At 38.1% G+C, this 26,160-nt stretch overlaps 1 protein-coding gene across 2 annotated transcripts in view; it reads left to right on the top strand.

Annotated features, from left to right (window-relative positions):
• The window catches only part of LOC131697586 (sodium/potassium/calcium exchanger 4-like), a 57,353-nt gene that overhangs the window by 11,319 nt on the left and 19,874 nt on the right, over nt 1–26,160 (top strand). For both annotated transcript variants that reach the window (XM_058987541.1, XM_058987542.1), the window contains exons 3-6: nt 22,177–22,253; nt 23,345–23,419; nt 23,798–23,882; nt 25,363–25,466. In XM_058987541.1, the coding sequence (XP_058843524.1) occupies nt 22,177–22,253; nt 23,345–23,419; nt 23,798–23,882; nt 25,363–25,466 (341 nt within the window). The remainder of the gene's footprint in view (nt 1–22,176; nt 22,254–23,344; nt 23,420–23,797; nt 23,883–25,362; nt 25,467–26,160) is intronic.

Genomic DNA, 26,160 nt, shown 5'->3' with positions numbered 1-26,160 from the left:
TTTATTCATTTATATAATTTTAAAGTAATTTTAAATTATTATCCACCGCTCATCAGATACAGTGTCTTTATACAAATAAGAGCCAGCGCCATCTAGTGTGCAGCTGTGTATTGCCAGCAATACAAAGAATAAAAGCTTGCCATTTTGATAATACTTTATGAATGTAAAAGAAACATTGACAGACCTGGCCTATGTTATGTGTCCAGTAGTCAACGAGAACAGAAGGGCAGCTCCTGAACACCAGTCCAAACACCTTTACACAGAGAAAACAAAATGTATGTGAGAATGTAGTTCTTTACTGTTTAATGTTGAGATTGACATTGTTAAATTTCTTTCACAATTTCAATTCAGAGGTGCACCAAGCCATTTTACCTACGTTCTGATCCCTTGAACTCTGTCTATTCCAAGGTAATGCTTCACATGAGCATTGCATGCAAATCATTCGTTCTTTGCAAGCTGTGCTTGGGATCATCTCCAGAATGGCAGCTATTCTTGGTTTATCCCATGCATCCAAGGCTAGATAAGTTGTTTAAATTCAATTGAGTACAACGTTATTGCTTTTGTTCTTGAAGACACATGATAATACCGACTGGTTCGTTATCAATGAGAAATATTATTTTCACAGAGTTCTTTTAATTATCCAGAGGATTGAGAATCCATGGCCCAAATCATTTGGACACTTAATATGAAAGTGGAAAAAATATGAAATATGATTTATTTTGGAAATGCTTTGACCTTGTTTTGATCTAGAACTTTCACAGTATCAGAAGCTGTATTTTTTATTTGCTTTATTTTGTTAAAAGCTTCAATTTTATTTTGATAACCCTTCCCTTCTAAAAATGTATCGTAGTAAAAGCATAGCAAAGTGTAATAAAGCACAGTGAAAGCATGGTAATGAATAGGTAAGCATTGTAAGGAATAGCGAGTTATGGTAAAGCACGTGAATAAACATGGCAAACCAGTATAAACTATGGTAAATGCATAGTATAACCATGGGGGGGGGGCAACTAGCTGGAATTAAGATCAAATTTCATGTGGGAGAAAAAATGTAACCATTATTGGCTGTCAACCTTGACAAGAGCCAGGTCTCGGCACAGACTTCATTGTCTTGTCAAGGACTGCTTATTTCCACCTCCTGGACAGCTCTTGAGCTTCAGTACAAATTACTCTTCCTTAATTACTTCGTGAAGCCAGGGAAATCTGTCACTGTCAGTGTTCGGAGTGGGAGTTGTGAACAGCACAGCCTTATGTGCTTCCGTTGTAACAAAGACGAGTGGGAGAAACGACAGTACACAGCTTGACAGCCGTGGAAGTTTGGCACCCAAGAGCAGACCACCCGCCCCCGATACCCATTCACACCCTTTTCTAACTTCTGTTTGCAGTACAATAATACGAGAACCAGACCACATAATCTAATTCATGGTACTCTCCACATTTCGTTTCTCTGTTTTGTAAACTAAAAGAAACATAACCAAAGTCAATGAAAGTGCTGGATTTTTGTTTCTTGCTGTGAGGAACTTGCAGTATCTGTGCACAGTCCCCTCCGCTACCCAAGCACACACAGTGGTAGCTGTGAGCTAGTCTAGGAGCTCTTTCCAAGAGTTAAGCCCCACCAAAAACCAAATGATTTCTCATATCAGCAGTTTTGTAAATGCTTTGGGTGCTGTAAGGCAACTTGTATTAGCCTGGGTTGAGACCTTTTCTTTCAGAAGGCGGTAGTGATTTTACTGAAGTGGTTGCCACTGACATTGGTAATTATGTTCTTGGGCTTTTTTGTTTTGTCAAAATCAGAAACAATGAGGGCAGTGTGAACAGCTGCAGTGTACGCAGACTGCAGGTCACAGCTGCTTGTGGCTAAACTTGTTTTCCCAAGTCTGCACTAAAGTGAAGAGACTTTGGTAGTTTATAGCATTTATCAAGTTATCATGAAGGTTACAAGCATTTGTCACCTTCCTAAAACCTTGTCTGACACATCTGTGTGGTATCGTCTTTCTCGTTTAAAAAATGTATACAGAGTTCTGTAAAAATGGACTGTGATTAGCTGTTTTCCAAAGAGGTGTTGCCCAATCCACCAATGATAGTGCTTCTTTCATGATCAAATAAAACCCTTGATCTTAATGTTTGTGAACTCCAAAATCCAGAATGAGTTGGGTGGTTTGAAGAAAGGGTGGGAACGTTGCTGCAGTTTTCTTTTTGAAAGAACAAAACATCTTTTTCCTAACCTCTTCCTTTCAAAATTGTCTGCTTAATTAGTTTCATGTCATGCCCCTGAATTCATTTCAGTTTGTGAAAATTCCAAGCCTATAAGGGCTATTTTTAATAATCCAAATTTTCAATTCAGTTCATTCTTCAATTATTTCTATCATTTTTTTTTTTACTTTTAGGTGGCAGTTGAAGCCAGGGCTCACTCAATTATCTTGCAAGAATGAAGAAATGTGTTAATTTTGCAAGATCTCAAAATATGATTGATTTATTTCAGGTCACGAATGGCATTCTAAAAGAAAAGGAACTTGCGAACAGGTAAATGCAGCCAATAAATTAATTTCAGTTGTAAAAAACACCTATACATTAAACATTTTATATGTTTGGCAAAGGACCTCCATACCATGAACGGTCTTACTGTTAAGCTGTTCATTTTAAAGACCTCTTAACTATGGCTAAGAAATAACTAGAAACAAGTCTCACCTTTTTGTCACGCTATTTTGGTAGTACCAGTCTGCAATGTGGGATTACATGTAGTTTTCTTTTAGGGAGATAAATCCCCCTTTTAAAATTCAAATGACCTAATTAATATTACAATACAGGAGGGTATATTTAAATTTGTCAGTGTTCCAATTTGGCCTTGGGCAACCACTGATGTCATGAAGCTCCATATATCCCTAGATTTTGTACGCTCAGCAATGTATGCTAAATAATGTTCCAAGTTTTGTGACAGTTGGATAAGCAGTTCTCCAGATGCATGGAAAAAATTTAATCGTTCTCTTTTTACATGTAATGAACCAGGATAGAAGATGGGGTGTGTGATTTATTGCATATCTTACCCCACTCCTACCCCGTAGTCACTAAATATTATTGTATCCATGAGTCTCTTCCTTTTCAACAGTTTGTGATCCATCCCACAATTGCAGTGGTAAATATTGATGGTTGCTTGCTTTCTCCACACTGACCTGACCAGGCAAATTTTTAATATTCTCTTACTTTTTGTTTCTTTCATTATGGCAAGGAAGTTTTCAATGCAACAATGGAGTTTCACTTACTGTAGCTTGTCTGCACTTTTATCTGCCTCAAAAGATCATCTTCTTCCTCATATGGGAGTTCTTCAAAGGCATGCTCTGGTTTGGTACTACTGGATTTTCATCAGCAAGCTGTCTAGGTCCTGCTCAATGATGGGACACACAAGCGTACAGATAGAGGATTACTCTGAGAAACATGGATCATTTTTTGTGCACTGAACCATGTAGTGTTTGTGTGTACACCCGTCAGTGCATGTGTCACTTGACTGACCCTCCACGGCAGTGCTACTCAACCCTGGTCCTGGAGGGCCGCTGTCCATCCTGGTTTTTGTTCTAACTGTACATTACATTGATTAATTGGACCGATTTAAGCTTCTAATACGCACTTAATTGTTCCAATTAAGTAATTTAGGGTACAGTTGGAATAAAAACCAGGAGGAACAGCGACCCTTCAGGATCAAGGTTGAGTATCCCTGATCCACGGTATAGTTACATATGCGATATGAATGATTGAGTGGGAATTGATTCCTGCTGCCCCCTGGGATACAGGTGCCCTGTAATGAGGTGATGCCTCTCTTGGGGGTGATCCCAGTTAAATACATTTGGTGGGGATGAAATGAAAAACACAGCGCTTGCATTTGAATTTCATTACAACACCGTACCACAGTTGTTTGTGCTAAATAGTCTGTCCAAGATGCTGATCCTTTAGGAAAGAAAAATCTAAAGTGATATTGCGACAGTATAGAAGCACTGCAGTTTGTTGTTTCCAATATGCATAGATAAACATTTAGAACAGACTGCTGGCAGATTAATGTTATTGTTTTTGAGGCTTTGTAATGCTTTGTGTAAGAGAAATAATAATAAAAAAAAAAACATATGGCCTACTGGAATTTCAAATGGCTTTTAGGCAACAGGAGAAACAGATATTCAATTAGTATGTATTAGTAAGCAATTGCTAATTTATTTCTTTTTTTGTCAAAATGGTTACAAAGGTTCATACTTTTGTAAAGTTTATACAAACAGTCAATTTGACAAATGTTTTGGCTAGTGCCTTCTTCAGTGTATTGATTTGTGTGATGGTATTCTTTTATATATCAAATAGAAACTATGCTAATGAAGGCACTTGTCAAAGTGTTATGTTGGGGTTTTTTTTCCTAGGGGTTGATTTGATAAACCAATCTCCTGGGGATAAGCCATAGCTGTGTGTTTGGAGCATTGTGGAAGCTATTTTTATAGCCAGACAATCCGTGCTGAGCTGCAATGTTGACAAGCACCATTAAATTCATTTGTTTATTGTCTTTGATAATTAAGCCCCACCTAAGCTCTTCAGACAGCTAAGAATACTTTAGAATGTGTGCCTCCCTGTCGCTTTTTCCTTCAAAACTTGTATTATTATTTAAAGCTAGTGTTTAGATGGGAACTTAGGCAAGAATATGGATGTGAGGTAGTAACTTTGGCTAATGCCTTTTAACAGTGCAATTACTGAATATTTTGTCTGATTGACTTCAATCACTAAAATGAAGTTTACCCAATTTCAAGGTTTGTAACTTGATCATAACAGTGCATTTCATATTCTGTTACTAGCATAGACTCACATTGGAAAAGTATGTATGTAGTTCGTTGTTGAGTTTAATCCCAAATAACACCTTCCCAAGGACTACAGTCCCACAATTCACTGCAGAGATGACACTTTTCTAATGCTAATGACATTATGAAACAATTCTGATTTCATATTAAAATGGTAAAAAGGTTATTTATAAAATATAAATGAGTTTTCGTTAAGTTGATCGTGGTAGGTTACATATGAAATAACTATCAGATTGTTATTGATTAATACTAGTGATGGGCACCATTATCAATATTTTGATATGAAATCGTGGGATTAAAAAAAAAAAAAAAAAAATCTGTCCACTCGGAGACAAACTTTTTATTGCTAATACTGCTAAAAATACAAACGCAGTATAATCAAGTTTATTTTATGTTAAATTACAACAAGCCTTATACATACCAATCACTGTCAGTCTCGCAGGCAAACACCACACACTAAAGTGTTATTTAAACATTTTATTCCATTGATTGGCATTTAGGTACCAAACGCTATTTGCATGCTGCATTATTTTGAGATATGCGTCCGTGGTTGATTGCATTTTGTCTGAGTGATTTACTTCCACTATTATCAATGTATTTTTATAATGTGAACTTATTGTAAAGGAGATGTACTTTTAAAACATCAAAAGACATCTCAAAATAATGCAAAATTCGGCATGACATCATACTTAATACTTTTCAGCATTTATACGCAGAGCGGCTGAAGATTCAATTACTTCTGGATTGGCTAAAAAATGAACAACCCCGAAGTCTGTGCGCAGTGAAGTATAGAAATATTTCAGTTTTAAGGTGGCTGATGGAATAGTAAAACAATGTAGCAAGACCTTGTTTTTCTCCGTGGATATTGTGAAGCAAAACACCACTAAGTTAAAGTAAATGATTGCTTTTCATATGTAAATATCTTTTAATGCCTGTATATATTTGATATTGCAATTTGTTTATTTCTGTGTTTTGCAAGACTTCGATATTATCTATTGAAGTATGTGCATGACATCGATATACAATTTTCATATCGTTGCCCACCACTAATTGATACTCAATTGTGTGAACAAGGTAAACTTTAGTAACTAATAACTTCAGATTTATAAAATGAGTTTGGACACACCCCAATTTAGAACAGTCATCATATCCTGGTGACTTTTTTTAAAAAAAGAACCCCTGGGGCCTCAATTGAACTGGTATACCAGATTGTAACCATTAACCTGCCCCCACAACACTGCCCCTAGTAGATGTAGTACCACATAGAACAAATGTGGTATTACTTATGTCCACTGAGGGGACTAGTTACACTGATACTACATCCACCCGGAAGCTACTTTCAGATGAGATGCAAGAAAATCCTTTGGGAGCAGAGGCAGACTGGCAGACTGACAGAACAGTACAAATGTTGCCAGTAATTTATTACAGAAGCAGAGCAGTCTGCTCTCCAAACAGTAAATCCAGATGGCCGCACAGCCATAGCTGTGTTTGCTATGAGTAGACATGAGATGATGAAACAACAACACAAAGTAGGCAATTTAAATTGTGTCCCTGTATATGGATATGCGTCCACTTCACAAAACCACAACATAATGTATCACAATTATCAGTAATCTGTTTGGGAGAACGCAAGGACTGGATAGCAGAGGGTGTTCACAAATGATTGTGTTCCTAATAACTCCAATTGTAAAAATGAAAAAAAAAAATGTGGTTGAGAATTGGAACCTGAACCATGGCTTTTTAAATACTTATTTATATTTTTTTCTAAACCAAATCTTTGGTCAAGCACCTTATTAGCAGACCAAGGATAAATATAGTAGTTAAGTGTCTCTTGTACCACTAAGTGGATTGAATTTATTTAGCAATTTAATGAAAATCGAGCACTTTAGTCACCTTGACCTAGTTGGTATATTAAAATGAAGGCTATTCTTGGGCAGGGCATGAGACATAATTCAATCAAGTTAGTGATGCGCTGCTCCACTTAACCCATTGTATAAATTGCTATGCCTTGCTGGCATTGCTGCTGGGCAGACACCAGATTAATCGCGAGTGTGTCAGGTGACCATGAGAAGGAGGCCAATACATTCCCTTACTGGACGCTGTATGTGACACGAAAGCTTATGTCCAAAAAAAGAAAACGTTTTTTGCCAGCTTAAAGAAAAGTCCTCCCTTCCTATTTTGGCTCTGTGTCTGCATTAGCTAACATTTACTAAAACTGCTTTAAAAGAAGTCACCGAAACTAAGCACAGCGAACATCTACACAAACTAAATCCTGTCATACTGTGCTCGGGGCAAAAATGAATTGCCTAATCCACCTGTTAATTGATTCATTAAACCTAATTCCTTCATTCCTTAAGATGGGACTTTTAGTGTCAATTGGGTTCTTGTCAACATAGGTGATGGATAGATCAAGAGAGAAGGCTGAGATCATGGATTCCTGAATATGTGTTTTAAATGAAGATTTCAATGTTTGATCGTTCTGATCCCAGCTGAGGGCAGCATGTAGTAATTGGAAATCATGGTGTGTATTAGAAATTGATCGAAGGCCCTACATCTTGGGCTTCAATCAGGTTCTAGAATACTCTGAACACCAAACTAATATACAAGGTGGCACTGGTACAGTTGGTCCACTTTTTGGTGGATTAGATAGACATGGCAAAACCTGGTATCTTTTTTTATATTGTGGTTCATTTCAAGGTTGGGTTGAAGCACATTGGCAAACTGGCAATGCAGCTGTATTGTACAGTACCTGTTGTGTGTGGATTGATTTGAAGGCTCCACTCCCCAGCGCTGTCAATCTGGTACCTTCTTATACAGGGTGCATTTGTCATGAATCGATGCAGAATCAATGGGGGGCTGACATTTTAAAATACTGGAACTCAATGTGTTGCCATGAGGAGTGCTCTGTGTGTCGCCTTTAGGGTGGTTAGTGGTGGGAATTGAAAATGTCAGAGCAGGTGACAGGAGGATAAAATAACTTTCTTGATTCATTGAAGATACCAACGAATCGGGAGGGGGGGGGGGGGGGGGGGAATGGGATAGAATATGGAATGCAGTGACCTTTCAACTTGTCCATTGTAGTGTATACGGCTATTGAGAATCAGAAAATGAGACTGGACTGTTACTGTTAAAGTAAATTGAAAGGTTTAAACAAAAGAAAAAACAACAGTAACTCTTGGAGTTGTGTGTATTTGTTTTCTCATTATTCACATGCAGAACATTGTAACTTCAGAAAGACGATGTGGGGGGCAGTAGCTAAAATTATTCTATAAAAGATGGAAAGGAAAACTCTGGCTGAGCAAAAGAAGCTTTTTTTTTTTTTTTTTACACCAAGGTTTACAGAAAATAGGAAGGATATGCAAGCACAATGGCGTGTTTGTGGATCAACTGCCAACATGCCAACAAGCCCAAATCTGCTGGAAGACTCTAGCAGAGCAGTGGATGAAATGGCTGGTGCAGGCATTGAAAATGAAAACAGTTGACCTTCAAATGTTCTCAAATGTTTGATTAAAAAATTTCTAGGGGAAATTAACATTGCTTTGCCAGCAGCTCAATGCCGACTCCCCACAGCCCTGCTTTTGTACGTCTCCTATTCATTTCAAAGACAGAGCGGCCCAGCAGTGATCCATGGGGGTGCTTCTCTCCAGCAGGGGCAGTGGTCCCATGATGATTTTTGCCTTTTAAGCAGTTGTGCAATACTTCTCTTTTAGACTCGCTTTTGATCAGTTAAAAGAACCTCAGGGGCACCCTTGAGTTATCTGACATGAGTTTCTCTACTGTTTTATAGAACTGCATTAAAAATTCAAATCAGTCCCTTAGAAATACAAGCTTAAACAGCTGAATATGATATTCAACCAGATGACATGATGTCATCTGGCTGAAATAAATTATTATTTTTTGGAATGTAGCTTGCATTTATTCAAATCCAATGACAGAATTACTAGGCAAATCGCAGTGTTCACAAGTTTATCAAGGTTATTTGTATTCTTAATTGCTTTATTGTTGAGCAGAGATTAAATGAGAAGCAGTAGTCTGCATAAAAGCAGCACATTTCCATTGTTCCAAACTCTCCACAGGGAAAATTGATTTATTGGAATATAGGATACAACTCATCAAGTTAATGCGACAGAGGTCACATAAAATTCAAAAGAGGGTCCTGTTCACCCCGGGAACTGGACTATAATCAGATATCTGACAGCCTTTGCATGTTGAAAACAGAAATTTGAGTAAAACACACCACAGGGTCAGTCTGCCTGCAGCTTATGAAAAACAACACTAACTCAGTTACCTTTACTACTGCTGTGACTGCAACTGTGCTCCCATGATAGAGGGCTATTCAGCTATTTCTTTCATACTGTACTGGCCTGATGAGTGTAACACCCAAAGGAATTAGAAAATATTTTTACAAGGATGTTCATAGAACAGCAAATCCCTGTAAATCACACCTCAAAAGTTGGCATGCATGACTTGATACATAAAGATATGAAATTAATTTGGGGATGTAGCGGCACTATTTAGGTACTCCTCCAGTTCACCATCCTTAACAGCACACAATACACTGTTTACATACCAGGTTTTTTCGAGCATTTCTATATTACGCATTGCTTTATAGAAATTAAAATCCATTCTAACCTGTGTTAACAAAGCATTCTAAAACTGATGAAAGGATCAGGATATAAAACATTTTGATTTTTCTGCTCCTTTTTAAAATTGCTACTTTTGGCCTGGCCAATAATAAAATTCACCAGCTGGATTGAGTACTTTCTCTTTTTGCAATACTTAAAACCAAAAATAAAAAACACCTCAGAACACAAAACCCAATCCAACAAGCAATTCCTTCAGAGCAGCAAACAAAGGTTTTAATGTGGTGCAGAACACTAAACAATGGTAAATGGTCTCCCTCTGTGAGCAAAAGGGACCGGAGTCTTTCACCTCATGGTTTATGATGCTCACAAAGGAGTTAACGGCAATGATCTTTTTGGCAGTGGTGGGTTATACAGGGTCTCTCAGACCCTCTACAGTCAGGAAGTGACCCTGCTTATCAGAAGCGTGACTGACCGTTGGGGACACTAACAGTGATGGGAAGGGGGAATCAGCGGGGCTCTCTGTTCCTTGAACAGCTGTCTCAAGAGCTCCAGCCCCTCGCTGGGAAGAGCAGCACGCACCTGGGTAAGGAAACGCTCAACAGTGCGGACAGACCGCATCCCCAGAGCAGACTCTAACCACTGAGGAGTCACCCAGCTGTAAGTGTTGAAATCTAAAAGGGCTTTTAAGCTTTACAACACTTGCCTTTAACTGAAATATGTGTAAAGGTAGCAGAAAGAAAATACTGTATACTAACGGCTCTTCTAGAAGCCAATCCAGGCTGATGTTTTCAGTGTTTCTCTGCTCAATACGCACCCACTGCCATGCCCTCAGCAGGATCTTATAGTAGTCTGGCAGTGAAGCCAACTCGAGTTTGACCATTTCCAGCAAAAAAAAGGCCCCTGTCCTGACCCAGCCTCCCTACCTGCTGCAGGAAGGCACAGGCAAGCTGTCTCCATGGGAGGTGCTCAGCGCAGTACAGCAGCCTCTGCAGGGCCTGCAACCTAAATGCCTCTGTTTTGCTAGAAAGGTCTAAGAGTCCCTGTTTCACTAATGACTGTGGGGGCTCCAAGCAAATCTATCTGTGCCACAAGCTAGAGGCCACCAAGTTATTAACAATGAGTACCCTCCCTCTATAGGTGATCTGCGGGAGTAGCCATTTCCACCGCTGCAACTGGCCTTTCACTTTCTTCACCACCCCCTCCCAATTCCTCTGCAGTGTGCTCATATCCCCGAGATGGACACCCAGATAAAGGAGCCCACCCCTGCTCCACTGCAGTCCAGCAGGTAAAACTAGAGGACGACAACCCCTCCAGTCACCCAGGAGCACCGCATTACTCTTAGCCCAGTTTACTTTAGCTGATGACCGCTTCTCACAGTCTTTGACAGGTGCTGACACTGTCAATATCAGTTTGGTTAGTAATGAATACAGCAATGTCATCTGCATAGGCTGTTGTCTTCACTGGTTTACCAGGACACTGAGGAATGGACAGTCCAGCCAGTTTTTAATATTACACAAATCTCCCTTTTTAGGGAGGAGAGTGATAATCGCGCTTCTGCAGCTCTGAGGCAGAAATTTCTCCTGCACACTCTCCCTGAAAATCCCCAACATGTCCTCTCCCAGCAGAGACCAGAACTTTTTATAAAACTCCACTGGGAGGCCATCAAGTCTAGGTGTCTTTTGTTCAGCCGATGGAGGATCTCACCAGCTCCCCCTGCACCTTTACGTCCTAAACCCCTTTTATTACATTTTAGGCCCTCCAATCAGCCTTTCATTTGGGCTGGACTCCAGAGCTCTCTGGAGCTGTAGGATGTCCACCTCCAGCTCTCTCATGGTTTTATTTAAGCTCTTTGTGACGTTTCTAGTGTATTACTGACAAAAAGATCAAGTCTGCGCCTTCCCTACATCCCACCATTGCTGCAATTTTTTTTCTTAGATCTCCATCTCTTCCCCCCAAAAAGTGAAAAACGTTCCATGCACTTTGTACTCTCGGAGAGGGGAGCAACACGCTAACAGAAACTAAACTGTGATCTGACACGCTTGTGGGGGCGTTTAAAACAAGATTTAAAAATATTTAAATTATGTTTAACAGTATAAACCCGATCCAGTCTGGCCATGGAAACATCAGTGCCATGTGTTTTGACCCAAGTATATTGCCTATCCTTTGCATTAAGGTTTCTCCACACATCAACTAGTTCAGTATAGTTTACAATCCTAACCAGTTCCCTGGCAGACTGGGGATGTGGCTCAATGTGATTCTGATCTAATCTACTGTTAGCTGTGCAATTTAAAATCCTCATCTAAAACTAACACCTGTTCAGTTTTACATTCTGCCAAAAGGTCTTCAATCCTCTGGAGGAAGCTTACTGTCTCCCTGCCGTCAGTAGGTGCATAGACATTAATAAAAACAAACACTCAACCTTCAATAACTACCTGGACTCTGAGTAGACGTCCTTGTATGACGTCACAGACAATTACAGAGCCTGGTTTAAACCCCTCAGAAAACAAAATGCCAAGCCCAGCACTCACATTGGTTCCATTACTGAAGAAAACATCCTGAGCAGAAACGTTTTGTTTTAAACCTCACACGAGCTCATCAACAAATCAATATCGGGAAGAATGGCTTTGAATTGGGAGGAGGAGGAGGAGGTGTCGGCCCAGCTTATTGAAACAACACTTCTGGTCCCTTGAGGACAGTTCGGAGTGTCTTTATCATTATCCTTCATAGTGTCTGCAGTCATGTCTTCAAGGGAGGATCGGTGCACATGCATGTGCATATGCATCTGTGTGCGTGCATGCAGATTAATCGGTTTTGCTTTAGGGATTGCTCTGTTGAAACACAGGCCCCATATGTCATTAACTTGTTTTTATGTTCTCTGGAATAAACACACTGTATAATCAAAACCTTTTTTTTTTTTTTTAATACATAACAGGTTTTGTTTCTATGACATAATGATAGTGCTGTTAAAATTGCAAAGACGCCAAAGTGAAGCATCTATCAAAACTCGAGCAGAGACGAGTCGTGTGTGTGGGGGAGGTTGTGTAAGATATGGTGATATTGCACATGAATGAGTAAACACAAATACAATTTGGTTTGTGGCTGTCTTTTTGAGGAGATGGATTTTCCAATCTGTTTAGGACTAAAGTACAAAATAACGGTACGGCACAGTAAAAGTGTGTCTTTTCTACCATTTTGTTTTTCTAAAAGACTAACGTATAAAAGGCGTGTTTTGTTTTAGAAACAGGAGCTGGAGTCTTTGGGGATGCTCATGTGCATTGCAACTTATCTTGTTGATGTTAAAAAGCAACAGTAACTGTCATTCAGGCCCCTGTGTGCACCATTGAAGACCAAAAGCGTAAACCACAAATGCAATATTACTGTACATACCACAGCACCAGAAACCACTCTGCCACAAGGCTCGGCTGACATCATCTTGTAAGCTTTGGCAGTCCACTTTGTGTCCATCAAGTCTGTGCTGTTGTCTTGTAGGGATTTACTATGAGCTTCCTTTAGCGCTTGTTTTTGTCCCCCACCCAAAATGCATAATAGTTAGCATTTGGGATGTACCAAACAATACATTATTGTAATAAAATATTTTTTAGAGATTATTGCATGCAAATAATTTTATATCACCTTATTAAACCAGATATGTCACAGTAATATGGCTAGTATCGCTTTTTTATATTCCTACAATAATTTTAGGTAGATTTGATTTTGTCCAACAGTAAGCTTCAAAGCAAACCAACAATAATATATGCTCCTTAGGCAATATATTCATCAATACAGATTATTGCTCTTGGAACTTGTAAACGCTATAGCAATAATTGTGAAACTAGAAATGCATACAAAAGTGTTTCTTAATCTGTAAATGTGGCATTAGAACATAACCAGATTTCCATCTTCCATATCTAAAACACAATCTCATCTCCTCTCATTCCGAATGCCAACTTCATCACCCATCAATTTAATGTTCTGGTTAAGTTAACATCACACTTGTTTAGATAGCAGCCACAGCTCCCAATACAACCTCAAAGTATGACGTATATCAGTATTTTCAGTGCATAAAAAGTGTCAACAAATTGTCATCTAATCTGTAATCTAACTGCCTTTTGAATTACAAACCATTAAAGTTGCACTTGCCAAGAAGTAGATCCAACAGACATTGATAACAAAGCAAACGGACACCATGGTTTGAATACACACTGAGGAAGGCTTACAGTTACAACATGTCTGTGCTTGTGCTTGGCGTTTTTTAAAACCGAATTTAAAATTAATATATAAGTATCATCTTTTTTTAAAAGATGTGACGTGAGTGTTTGACCAAAGCACCTGAAGTGAATGTTATGACCTGAGATTCCAAGTGTGCTTTGGAGTTGAGCAAGCCCTTTGATTATTTTATTGGGGATACATTAGCAGCCTAGTGTATAAGGGAGCTTGGTTTAATATGACAGTAACTAATGATGGAGAATGCTCAAGGGGGTACATTCTCACGTGGATACATTTATAAAAGCAACTCAAAATGTTACTCTTCTAAGGTTTTGCCCCGTGAATGCGAAAGGAATTAGCAAAGCCAGTTTCTGCCATCGGTGTTACGTAACTTAAGCAGCTGTCAAGTCTTTAATGAGAAACTCATTAAAATGTGCTGGCCGGTTCTTAACACCAGAGATACCTTTAGATTTGGCCCCCACCTCCAGCTCCACTGGCCCATTTCATGGCCTGTACATTTAGAGAAACATCCATTGTTTGTTTTCCGTTTGGTGACCCTGTCCGGTCTAGATGAGGCTCTGATGGTTTTTCCTGAAAGTCTTTGAGGGATTCAATTGTTAGAGTGCTTGCTACCCTTTTCTTCATTTTTTTTTTAACTGACATGAAAGGATGAACAACAGCTCACAGTGCAGGGGTGCAGCATCTAAGATGGATTCAATCCAAACAAACAGCACCACTTTTATGACCTGCGTAATTTTGTTCTTGTATATTCAACAATAATTTTTTTTTTGGGTGATTGAAAAAAAAAAAAAAATTCTTTTTGGTATTCATGATAAGTAGAAAATTGTAGGTTTTATCATGTGTAATTTCTAAATGGACATATATGTGTTTCTAAATGAATTATGCATGTTTTGCCTCCATCTATTCAGGTTGAATACTGATGTGAAAAGATATTCTCCTGACTAATTTTTTTAATGTGTACATATAATGATCTACGGTATGATGTTAATGAATAATACAACAGATAAATGTGCATTAAATCATTAAATCAAAAACAAAAGTAAAAATGTAGCACCACACTGGCACGGTGCAGTACTTTACTTCTCAGTATGTTGGCGCTCAATGGTGTTGATCCTCTGAAACCAGGGATTCTTAATTCCCTTTCCACACAGCTGGTCTGTTTTTAGAATCGGTACTCATCCCAGTTGTAATTTGAGATTCTGATGCACAGCAGGTGGTCAGCAACCTCAATGATAAATCTCTACAATAACAGCCTTGGGTATCCACTGATGTGCCTTTGCGGCATGCTCCCTGAGTGAAGATACAGTCAGAACGATCTATCTGTTAATAGCAGGTGCTTTTATTTGGAAGTCCAAATAACCACTGAGGTATGCAGCAATTTTATGTGGTGTGTGTGTTTGTTTTTTGTTTTTATTTTGTGGGGTTTTTTTGTTTGTTGTTTGTTTGTTTATTGTGCTCAGGAAGTTTTGCAAGCGAGCACATCTCAATAATTTATTTTAAACTTTGTGATAATTCTGTGATGTCCACTGGCAGCTAGGTTAGGGCCAGATAATTGATTTTACTGAGCCACATTTGAACCTAGCTAAAAAAGGGCTTTTCCATGTAAAGACCAATCCAGGCCACTTTCTATATAACAAATTAACCAACAAGACTTGATTCAAACTGTGTTTTTTTTTTTTTTTTTTTTTTTTTCTCAGTTTGTAGTTGTGTAATGAACCACAGTTTTCAATGTTAACAATGTATAAAGATGCTAGGTACAGCAATGTAATGGCATTTCAAATAGACTCCATCATGGGCTTGCTCTGTGCAGCAAGCCCATGATGGAGTCTATTTTGAAGTACAGAGTGCTGGTGCACTCTGCTTGCGCCACAGGGAAGCTACTTTTGTTAAGGGGCAGAAATGTATAAGACGGCTGAAATCCAACGATAATATACGCCCATTATAAAAAGAGCACTAGTTTATATGTCGTGAAAGTTACGTTTTATAATTTAGTTTTTGAATAATTCAGAAGGTTGTGGTGGTGGAAAAAAAATGAGATCTTGGTAATTTTACTGTAGAATGTTGTCACTAAATTTGTAGATCCCCATTTATAACTTTATGCTGCGTCGTATAGAAGTTGCACGCTTGGCTCGCAGTGGAAAGTCGTAGCAAACAGGCTTCAAATAACTTTTTTTTTTCCCACTGAAGCAGAAAAGTCCACTGGAGAATGTTAACAAACTGAAAGCCATCACATGAAAAAAAAAATGGAAAGGTGAAAAAAGTTAACAGGGGAATAACAGTGTAATTTAATATTATTATTATTATTTTAATTTAGTGGTCGCCAATTTATTTTTATTGTTTTCTCCCTAATTTAATAATGTCCAATTATTTTTAGGCTCAGCCCACCGCTATTACCCTGTCCTCCGAAGCGTGTGCCGTCAGCCAAACGCTTTTTATACACGCCCCCAGGGAGCTCCCGTCCTCGGTCGGCAAAGGAATAACCTGGACTCGAACTCGCGACGTCCAGACTATAGGGCGCATCCTGCACTCCACACGGAGCGCCTTTACTGGATGCGCCACTCGGGAGCCCTCAATAGTGTAATTTTCTAATTGCATGCTGGGGAACCCCAATGTTTTAGCTTATGCCACCTTCAGTGGAATACCATTGCACTGAAACGAAGACAATAGCTGAAATATCTGTCTGCTTTACCTACAGTTTACAGTGTTTAAACTGTCTTCTTGTACCGGGAACTCGCTGGTAATGTATGGCGTGTGTAATACTGCAACAAAGAGCAAGCCAAGGAAGCAACAATCAATAGCAAAACTAATAAGATAGCCCAATTAACGTAATAATGCCACCATAACAGAAAATATTTTCATCTTAAGATTTCACCAAATATGTTCTCCCTTATCTTCTCATGCTTTCTTTAACATTTAATTCTTCAGTTCACTTTTTTCTTTGCCTCCTGTAACGAGTGTCATTCACACGTCTGCAGGGTTAATGTTCAGTATGTGCTAACCAGCCCCTGCACGTTCCTCTTAATGGGACCGCTTAGAGGTCATTCACACTTTATCAATTGGGGTGGAGTGATTGTAGAAGTGTGTGAATCAAAAATAATTTCAGCATTGAAGACATTGAGAGACTTCTAGTTCGAACATTTGTTTATTGAATTTTCTGTTTTAGTATTTCTGAATAATAGCTCTATAAATGATAACATCCTAGCAGATGCTGAGGGTTGGTGTGTGACAACAACTCTATTTGACCTGGAGCAGGCCCTTACTGTGTGAAAGCCAATCCAAAGGTGATGGCATGCTGGGAATAGCAAGAGTTTTATCACAGGATGGAGATAATCTCATCGCAGTATTTAATCAGGATGGGAAATGATTCCAGCTGGTCTTCATATTAGATACTTGACCATGCCTACCATTTCCTTTAAAAGGCTATCATTCTGTGGGTTAACACTGGCAGCCCCTGTGTCCAATATATGCTTTTAAGCTGAGTGATACATTTTTTTTTATTATTATTTAAGACTCGGGTAACTAATTTCTGTCAGTGGGTGCCATCGGGGTCCATAGCTCTTGAGATGCTTGCCAAAAAGCTGTGAGAACACTTTGACTCGGCATGCCAAATGCTGATTAGCTACTAACCTATTGTGCAGAACAGATGCAGGTAGAAGGATGGGTCCATTTTAGTTAATGTGTCTGGTGCCCTGGACTGCATTGTTACAGAAATGAATTGGGTATCAAGAGTTTTGTTTTACTATTACTGCTTCCTTACCTTTTTTATGATGTTTGCAACCATTCTGAATGGTTCTTCTTGCAGTTTATAAACTTGTGTTTTTATTAATCTTTTGCCAAGTCTGTGTTAAGCTCCCCTTCAGTTGTAGTTCCTGCCATATTTAACGCAGATTTGAATAGCAAAGTGTCTTTTATATTAGTAACCAGCTCTTACAGCTGTAAAGACTCTTAGGCTGATCTAGCCTATGATGTCTATGGCAGCTTCTGAACCTCTTTACAAAGGATCCTTTTTGAAAAGTTTAGCTACAGGTAAAGAATGAGGCAAATGCAGTACTAATTCGATTTCCATCCTGTCAGCTAGACCAGGTGTCTCTTCAGGTGAGCAGCACTTGGGGTGTTTTTGAGAGCTCTCCCCATATTTCTGCAAACATGCAGGGTGGTTTATAAAGCTGGCTGGCCGCTGTGCAGTGTTGCTGTGAAAAAACTAACCTTCTTAGCCAGTTTTGATAGATGATACCCATCAAGATAAGCTGCCTGTCCCTGTGTAATGCTGCATTCTGCTGTTTTTAATGATATTGTGCAAGTTAATATGGTGTGTGGGTGTCTTATTGTATAAGAGATGTCATCTTGTGCAGTTTTGGTGAGAGGACTGTGAAGCAAAGCTACTCAAACTGTGAAATGATGTCTCTTTTTAATAATATATTCTTTAACCCCTCAGTGAATATCCTGTCAGAAGTGGGGGTAAAACAATGAGGTGTATATTAGTTTTTGGACAAATATTCAAACACTGCTTGCATGTATTTGTGGCAAACATAATCGTGAATCATTTTTTTGTTCATATACATCATTTATTAATGACTGAATCAACAATATATATTTCAAAGGAAAATAATGCATGATTGGTCTGAAATAAATAACATTCTCCTGTGTAAGTATTTTCTCGTTTCTTTAATAGGTACAGTAGTTTAATAGGGTAAAAAAAAAAAGAAATTACTCCTGTTTTTTTGTAATATGGTGCAAATTATACTTTTTTTTTCCTCCAATTAATTCAATATTAGAGTACACACATTTGTTTGACTTTTTAAAGAATATTTAAACATGAAAAGCCCATGTTTGTCCCAGCTCAAGCTCTATGGCCTGTCATGGTAGATCTAAGATCTTGTGATTTGAAATTTGGTAAGGACATCTTTTAAGTTAGTCTGGAGATATCGCACTATACAAATATTGACTGGAGTTTAGGCTTGATGCCCGAGAGTTGAAAACGTGACACAGTGGGTTATAAATATTTCAACTTTCCTTCAAAGTAGAAGTTCAGTGTGTTTATGCATCAGCAGTCCAAAAGGTATAACAATACCCATGTCCTGACCAAGAGCGTTCTGTTAAAAGGAACAAATGAAACTCAAGGACAGCTCATTTATTTGAGAGTATTGTAATTTGTTCTTCATTTCCTGCATTAATTCATTACCGTTCCTCACTTTTCAGAGCAGAGGCAAAAGCCAGTTATGCAAGTGCTTTATACTGAAATGCTGTTCAGAAAAGATTTCTGGTTTATTGCTGGTTTAAAAAATGATACTGCTGGTAGTAAAATGTAGAAGTGAACTGGATGCTTAATATCTTAAAGAACACAACCACACAGTCCAAATCTGTTTTAAATGCGAGAATGCATCATTACCTCCAGCATTAAAATCTGTTTTTGTAATATACACATTTACATAAAACATTTGCAATTTTAAAGTTTTCCTTCCTTCCTAATGTTTTTCATAATGTGTGCCTTTAACTTTGAACTTAAAGACAAATTACTGATTGGATCATTTATAAGCCTTGCAAATAAACTCCAACTTCACTTAACAGATCATCTTTGCCCCCAGGTTACATGAGTCATCCATAACTGCAAACACTCCATCACAAGATGAACAGTCAGGCCTTGTTCCTTTTAACAGAACGCTCTTGGTCAGGACATGGGTATTGTTATACCTTTTGGTCTACTGATGCATAAACACACTAAACTTCTACTTTGAAGGAAAGTTGCACCATGTGGTGAGGGGGCTTGTTTATGAGGTCACAGAACCCCTCAATGAAGTGCAGCCCATACATTATTCTGTGTGTGTGTGTGTGTGTGTGTGTGTGTAACATGCATATTGTATATATGTATAAAAGAGCAGGTGGCATAAATAAGCAAATAACAGCCATTAACGGATCAACAAAATATGAAGGCAAGGCACATTTCATTAAATGCAAAAAATAACTTGACAATGTCCTCCATAAAGCTGCGACCTTCGCTTACCTTTAGCATTAAACTTGTTCAGTACCACTTCTTTCCACTGGCGCGGAATCATCCCGGGGAGTTGTTGCTGCAGTGTCCTGAAAGCTGTTTGTGCTTGCCGCTGGCTGTTCATCAGGAATCCCACTATTAACTTCCTTGCTGCTAGTCCATTTTCTAATATCCATTGTTGTAGCTTTCACGATATATATTTAAAATGTACTTTTTTCAACTGCTCAATTCACGCTGTATGTGCGGCAGTTATCTATGTGGAAAAGAGACTAAAGAAGGGGGGGTTATGTGGGAGTGGACATTCTGGGCATTGCAAATGGATAAATATTGAAGCAGACACACGTCATAGCAGAAATACAAAGTTGACCAAAACACACTAAAAAGCTCTGAATATGTAGTGTAAATGTAATCATTTATTAAGGATGGGAGAAGAACAAACTGGCCGTGCGATGTCTGCTCTTGTTTGGCTGCTGTTCTGCTTTGTGTTTACAAACTTTACTTTTACTTTGAATCAGTTGAGTTGAATCCTTGTTCGTTCACTGGAGGTGAACTTCTAGCATACGGCAGGAGAACAAAGTGGAGAATTTAAAAAGCAAAGAAGCAATGGATCATACAGTTACTCTGTGGACAATCTGATTGACATATTTCAAAGGGGAGCTCAGGTATTTATGCACAACAGAGATCTGAGAAGTCATTGAACCGCTACACTGTGCCTTGAGAGTTGCATTCAGCTTTCTGATTGGGTGTCTCATGCATTTTCAATGGAATGGAATAATGCGCTGCTTGCAAAGCCGTTACACAGTATATCTATATTCACACTGACAGAGTCATTTTTTTTTGTTTAAGACACATACAAGGAGTTCTAATGGAGCCCCTTACTTTTATTTTCTTAGTGTTATTTGAAAGAAGAGTATCAATGAAACCACACTCCTTCCCACAGTAGGGAACTGAAGGTGGTTCTGTGGAACGGAATTGTAGGAAAGAACAATGCCAGTCACAACATAAAAAGGAATTGGACATGCCGCTAATGGGTACTGAAAACGAATGAGCAGGGGTTGGAGACCTGCAGAAAGCCTTTCTGGTGGCGTTAAGAGAAGTAAGCCTTTAAGCAGGAGCTTAAATTATTATTATTATTATTATTATTATTATTATTATTATTATTTATTTCTTAGCAGACGCCCTTATCCAGGGCGACTTACAATTGTTACAAGATATCACATTATTTTTACATACAATTAATTTTTTTTTTTTTTTTTTTTTTTTTTACATACAATTACCCATTTATACAGTTGGGTTTTTACTGGAGCAATCTAGGTAAAGTACCTTGCTCAAGGGTACAGCAGCAGCGTCCCCCACTGGGGATTGAACCCACAACCCTCCGGTCAAGAGTCCAGAGCCCTAACCACTACTCCACACTGCTGCCCTTAAATTAGAATTTTCAGTTAAAATAAATGCTGTATTTTTTTTTTTTATTATTGTTGCACAACTCCATTTATTCAGTGTTATTATATCCAGAATATAACTCTGGATATGATCTTTTCTTTTGAGCTTTTTCCTTGAACTCTGCTCTAAGGAAGCTGCAGCCACCTCAATGGTCTTGTATTAGTCTTGAATCCTGAAAGGTGGCATTTCTAACATACTACTTGTTACATGCAATTCCGTTGCTCAGTTCTTATTATCTTTCATACGTAATTCAAACTTGTATTATGTAGCATCAACATTTTAATGGGAAATTAATTTAAATCCTCAACAGTCCTTGACTTAACGTTTAACTGAAAAATGAGTTGTGTTTTTTTTTTTTTAAATGATGACCTTGCATTTGATTTTCCCTTTTTTTCTAAGTTTAATCCTGTATATTCTCTTGATGCATTGTGTACTACTGTAAGTGAATACTGCATCTGAAAATCAATGTAAAAAAAGTAACTGCATTCAAAAACAAAAAAATGAAAATGTGTATGATAATTAACAGTAAATGCCATTTTACACAGAACATTTTAAAACATTTTACAGCTTTATACACAATGTAAACTTTCCATTGCTGTTTTGTTGTTGGAAGGGTGTTGCATGATGGTTCTACTCCACAGAACGTCCTTCTCAAAAATAAACCAAGTTTCTTTTTCAGGGGCGTCATGGATATCAAACTAATAAGTTATAAAAAAATTATAATTAAAAAAGCCTTTGAAAAAACAATCTTTTAATTGACTCATGTGAATAGTTCCTTGGTAGAATTGCTATAAGCTTTCAAAAACGATTGCAAAGCCCAAGTTTATAACTTATTAACTATATGTCGAAGAACAATGATTTTAAAAACAAACCCGTAACAGCAGCCTGATTGTTTGGTCTGTATTTGCCTGTTAAACCAATAGAAACGAGCCCTCTTGTGACTTTGTTTATGGTGTGTTTGTTTCTGCTGAATTATTCTCCTGTGCTGGCAGCTGTGTGTCTCTCTGAATACATGTCGTGATATGTCAGGTGGACCAGGTTCTTGTGTAAGGACTCAAGCACACAATTAGTGTTTGGCACACACTCATTAATCTTTGTCTTTTAATTGCAGCTATCCGTGAATTTCCAGAAGATATATTCACAAACCAGGAGAGACAACGGGGGGGTGTGCTGCTTCATATATTTGCGGTAGGTGTGTTTTGCTGTTTTATTGTATAGGGGTCAAGTTCAAGTACATGAGGAGCTAGAGGTCACTGCTGAAACGGGAATACAAAATACAACAGCTAGTTGCCCTGCCAGTTTTAGACTTGCCTAAATTACCAGCAATGGCAGAATTGGTATATTTAGAACAAACATTGTACACCTGATACAGTACAAAACATGGTACTGCAATGGATTACAATGGAATACTCTCCAAATGGAATATCTCTTTGTTATGACATAGATGATTTAAACCTGAATTTCAAAAGGCACATTTTCAACTTTTTGTGGTCGGTCTTGCTCCAATGGCTAGATTAATGTAAAAGGCACATAATTGATAGTCTATAGATAGTGGTTAATGGAAACTGTTCAGTAATCTCAAGGGACTGTAAAATGAAAAAAGTTACAGCGTATGGAAACTAGGTTTAATTATTTCCATCACTCATACAGTAGCGAGGACCGGTTTGCATTTTTTGCTAGAACTGACCTCTGCAGAAAGTCAAACCTCAAATAAGTAAAACAAGATTGCTTAAATAAATAAGATTGCTATCTCAATCTATAACTTTCTATCTATAATCACTCTGCCTCTCTTTCTCTCTATATATAGTTGTTATATTTTAAAATAAGTAATTTGATTCAGATGATACTTCATGGGCTTTCTAAATGTTAAACCCGTCTAGCTACTGTGAGACAATGCGCTTCTAAGAATTGAATTCAGCTTATTCAGTCATATGTGTTACAGCTCTTTTTTGCTTCATAAGCATTCTACTTTTGATAGAGCTTTTCAAGCTGTGGGCATCTGAAAACACTTTCTAAAGTAAGTGTAGAACACAAAGATGCACAGTCTGTACACAGCCTATACGCAAAGAAAAAAAAAACTTAATTTCCTGTGTGGTTCTTGTCTCATATATGGTTATTAAAGTTGATGGAATAAAGTGCTGACTGCAAGTAATCCAGCACAGGGAACTCTAACCTTTCCAGCATAATGAATGAATATCACTATCACTAAATTTAGCGCCTTGGGGCACCTGTTACTGTTAGTAACTGAACCATAAATAATAGTTGTATTTGATTTTCAGGCCCTCTACATGTTCTTTGCCTTGGCTATTATTTGTGATGACTTCTTTGTTCCATCGTTGGAACAAATCTGTGAGGTATGTGGGTTATTTTTATACTTTTGTACTTTTTGACATCAAGATCTTCCTAGTCCATGCTTAAGTGAGGGGAACTTAAATGCAAATCTCATACTTACTGCCTCTGCAACTTCATTTCAGATGACAGCTTTGTATTTTACAGTCATGGAAACTCCTAGGAAAATCTAACTGCACCTTTCTCTATGTCCTAAGATGATGACGAGATTGTGATCATGCGACTTTTTTACGTTTCCGGTGGGGGTGGGGGGGGTAGGTGCTTTTAAATATTGGCTTCATGTTCGGTACACAACTGTATTCTAAGGTTCTATTCCTCCGGGCTCCGTGGCTGTTCTACAGAAGTGTTATCTTTGACGTAGCCAATCTATTTTGTCTCTACAGAAACTCCACCTGAGTGAAGATGTAGCCGGGGCCACTTTCATGGCTGCTGGGAGTTCAGCACCAGAGCTCTTCGCTTCAGTCATAGGTATAGTACCGTTTCAAAGTGATTGCAACCAACAAAATAAGGCCAAAAGCGTTCCGGTTTTGCCCCGCCAGAGGTTTCCAATGGGCAGTTTCTGAAGAAACGAGCGTTTTTAAAAACAGAACTGGTACACCATTAAAGAAACCAATTAAAGAAAGTTCTCATTTTCCATGCATGCCTAATTCTCAGGAAATCTGTTACTCTTGCTCTTCCTAGGTCATTTCACAAGTGTGTTAGTCTGAAGGTATGTGAGTTAATAATTGAAGCATATTTGCTAGAACAGGACCCACACCCTGAGAGTAACTGTACATGTGAGACTGCTATAACATATTGAAGTCCACATCAGGTATGAGTGTATGGAATTGTTGTGGTGGCTGCAGTCACTTTGAGGTTGTGAGGGTGCACTGGTACACCTTTTGAAGAGATGCAGGATCTGCAGTCCTCTCCATTTTGTTACAATCACAATACAAATGCCAACTTAAACAGTGCACTGTACAACTAACCACGTTTACCTGTCACTGAATAGGATGTTAACTATGTGATCTGAATTCACAAACCTTACTAGAGGCCACTTTAATTAACTCTGCTCATATGATGTGAATAGAAGTGTCAAGTCCCTCCATGTATACAAAAAATATAAATGCTAACGTGGAATGCGAGTGCCCCATTCTATCAGTTTCAAACTTGTGGTATGCTTCTCGTCACCATCATTTGGAAACACTGTCACAGCTATTTTTCAGTGATTATGTTTTTAATATTTTTTTTCTGATAAGTGAGCATAGTAAATGCTTGGTGTTTTGTTTCAATATACATAAGTGCAATGCTATTCTTACACTGTAAGATATTTGATATTAAGGTATATTATGGCAACTCGTATACTTTTTCAGCTATGACTTGCTTTTAATGTTTAACTAACCCCATACAGATTTTCCACCTGGGTGTACGTCAGTACATTTCACTTTTGTATCGGTCACATTACAGCTATAATACTGGGTGATTTAGAAAGTAAGTTTACCACATCAATGCACCATATATAAATTAATTGTAAATTGATATATAAAAGGGACAAGTATATAAAGAAGGGAAAATTACAGGTAATACAGATTTGAAAGAAACAATTTCCTTAAAGGAAGTTCATTATTTTAAGTATGTTTTAATTTTTTTAAAGCCATGAAATTATAATCCCAAAATGTGGAATATTCCACATAATAGGCTATGTACTTTTTATACAACACCGATACTGTATCATGTATATAACAGCCCTGAGTGTAATACACTGCATACTGTGTCCTATGCAGTGTCACCTTCCCTCCATAGACAGAGGTGATTTAAAAAGGACAGGAGTGCTGTTCCTGAACACTACTTTACTGGATCTTGAGTTCCTGCTTGATTACATTTGGAAAAAGCCAATGCAGACTGAAGATCAACATCCCTGACAGTCGTGGGCTGGATACAGTCATTGACTTTGTTTGTCATTCTCCAGGTGTCTTCATCACCCATGGGGATGTGGGCGTAGGAACCATTGTTGGCTCGGCAGTATTCAACATTTTGTGCATAATTGGTGTCTGTGGAATTTTTGCAGGGCAGGTATGTTCTCTTTTGTTTAAAACTTTCTTTTTAATTTCTTTTCCCTCCTGGGTGCTGCAGGAAGACCAATTCCTTCAGTGAACACCACACTGCAAGTCACAGTGATGCTTAAAATGATCTAGCATATGGGGGTGTTTATCAACCCAGAACAACAGTTGGCCAACTTTTTCAATGCAATTACTGTTTCATACGTGTGCAATAGTATCATAACCATACCAACCAAGTGTTTTCCAGCAAGAATTGTACATATATATATATATATATATATATATATATATATATATATATATATATATATATATATATATATATATTTTTTTTTATCACACAGTTGTGAAATACCTTGTTAAAAATCCATGAATCAATCAATGAAAACTTGAATTCTGTCCACACCACAAAACTCCATATCATTTGGAACAGCTAGACCTGAACTGTTTTATAGGGCAGTCTTGAAAATGCTTTCAGAAATGATGCTCTCTCTGTGGAAGGCCTGATGCATCATTGATGTTAAATATTTAGCACATTCACACTCACTCTGGTGTCAGTGCTGTGCAACACTTGCATTTCACTAGCTTGGTTTCGTCCACACTCACAAACCCTAGCGTTGTAAATGCAAACTTCCCAAAGGGCAGTGGGTAGAAAGTGGATACATGTATAATGTACACCTGACTCTTTTTAATATTCTTTTTCATTT

The sequence above is a fragment of the Acipenser ruthenus genome, chromosome 15, assembly GCF_902713425.1.
Source record: "Acipenser ruthenus chromosome 15, fAciRut3.2 maternal haplotype, whole genome shotgun sequence".
Lineage (NCBI taxonomy): Eukaryota > Metazoa > Chordata > Actinopteri > Acipenseriformes > Acipenseridae > Acipenser > Acipenser ruthenus.
This window is presented reverse-complemented; position numbering and strand designations above follow the sequence as displayed.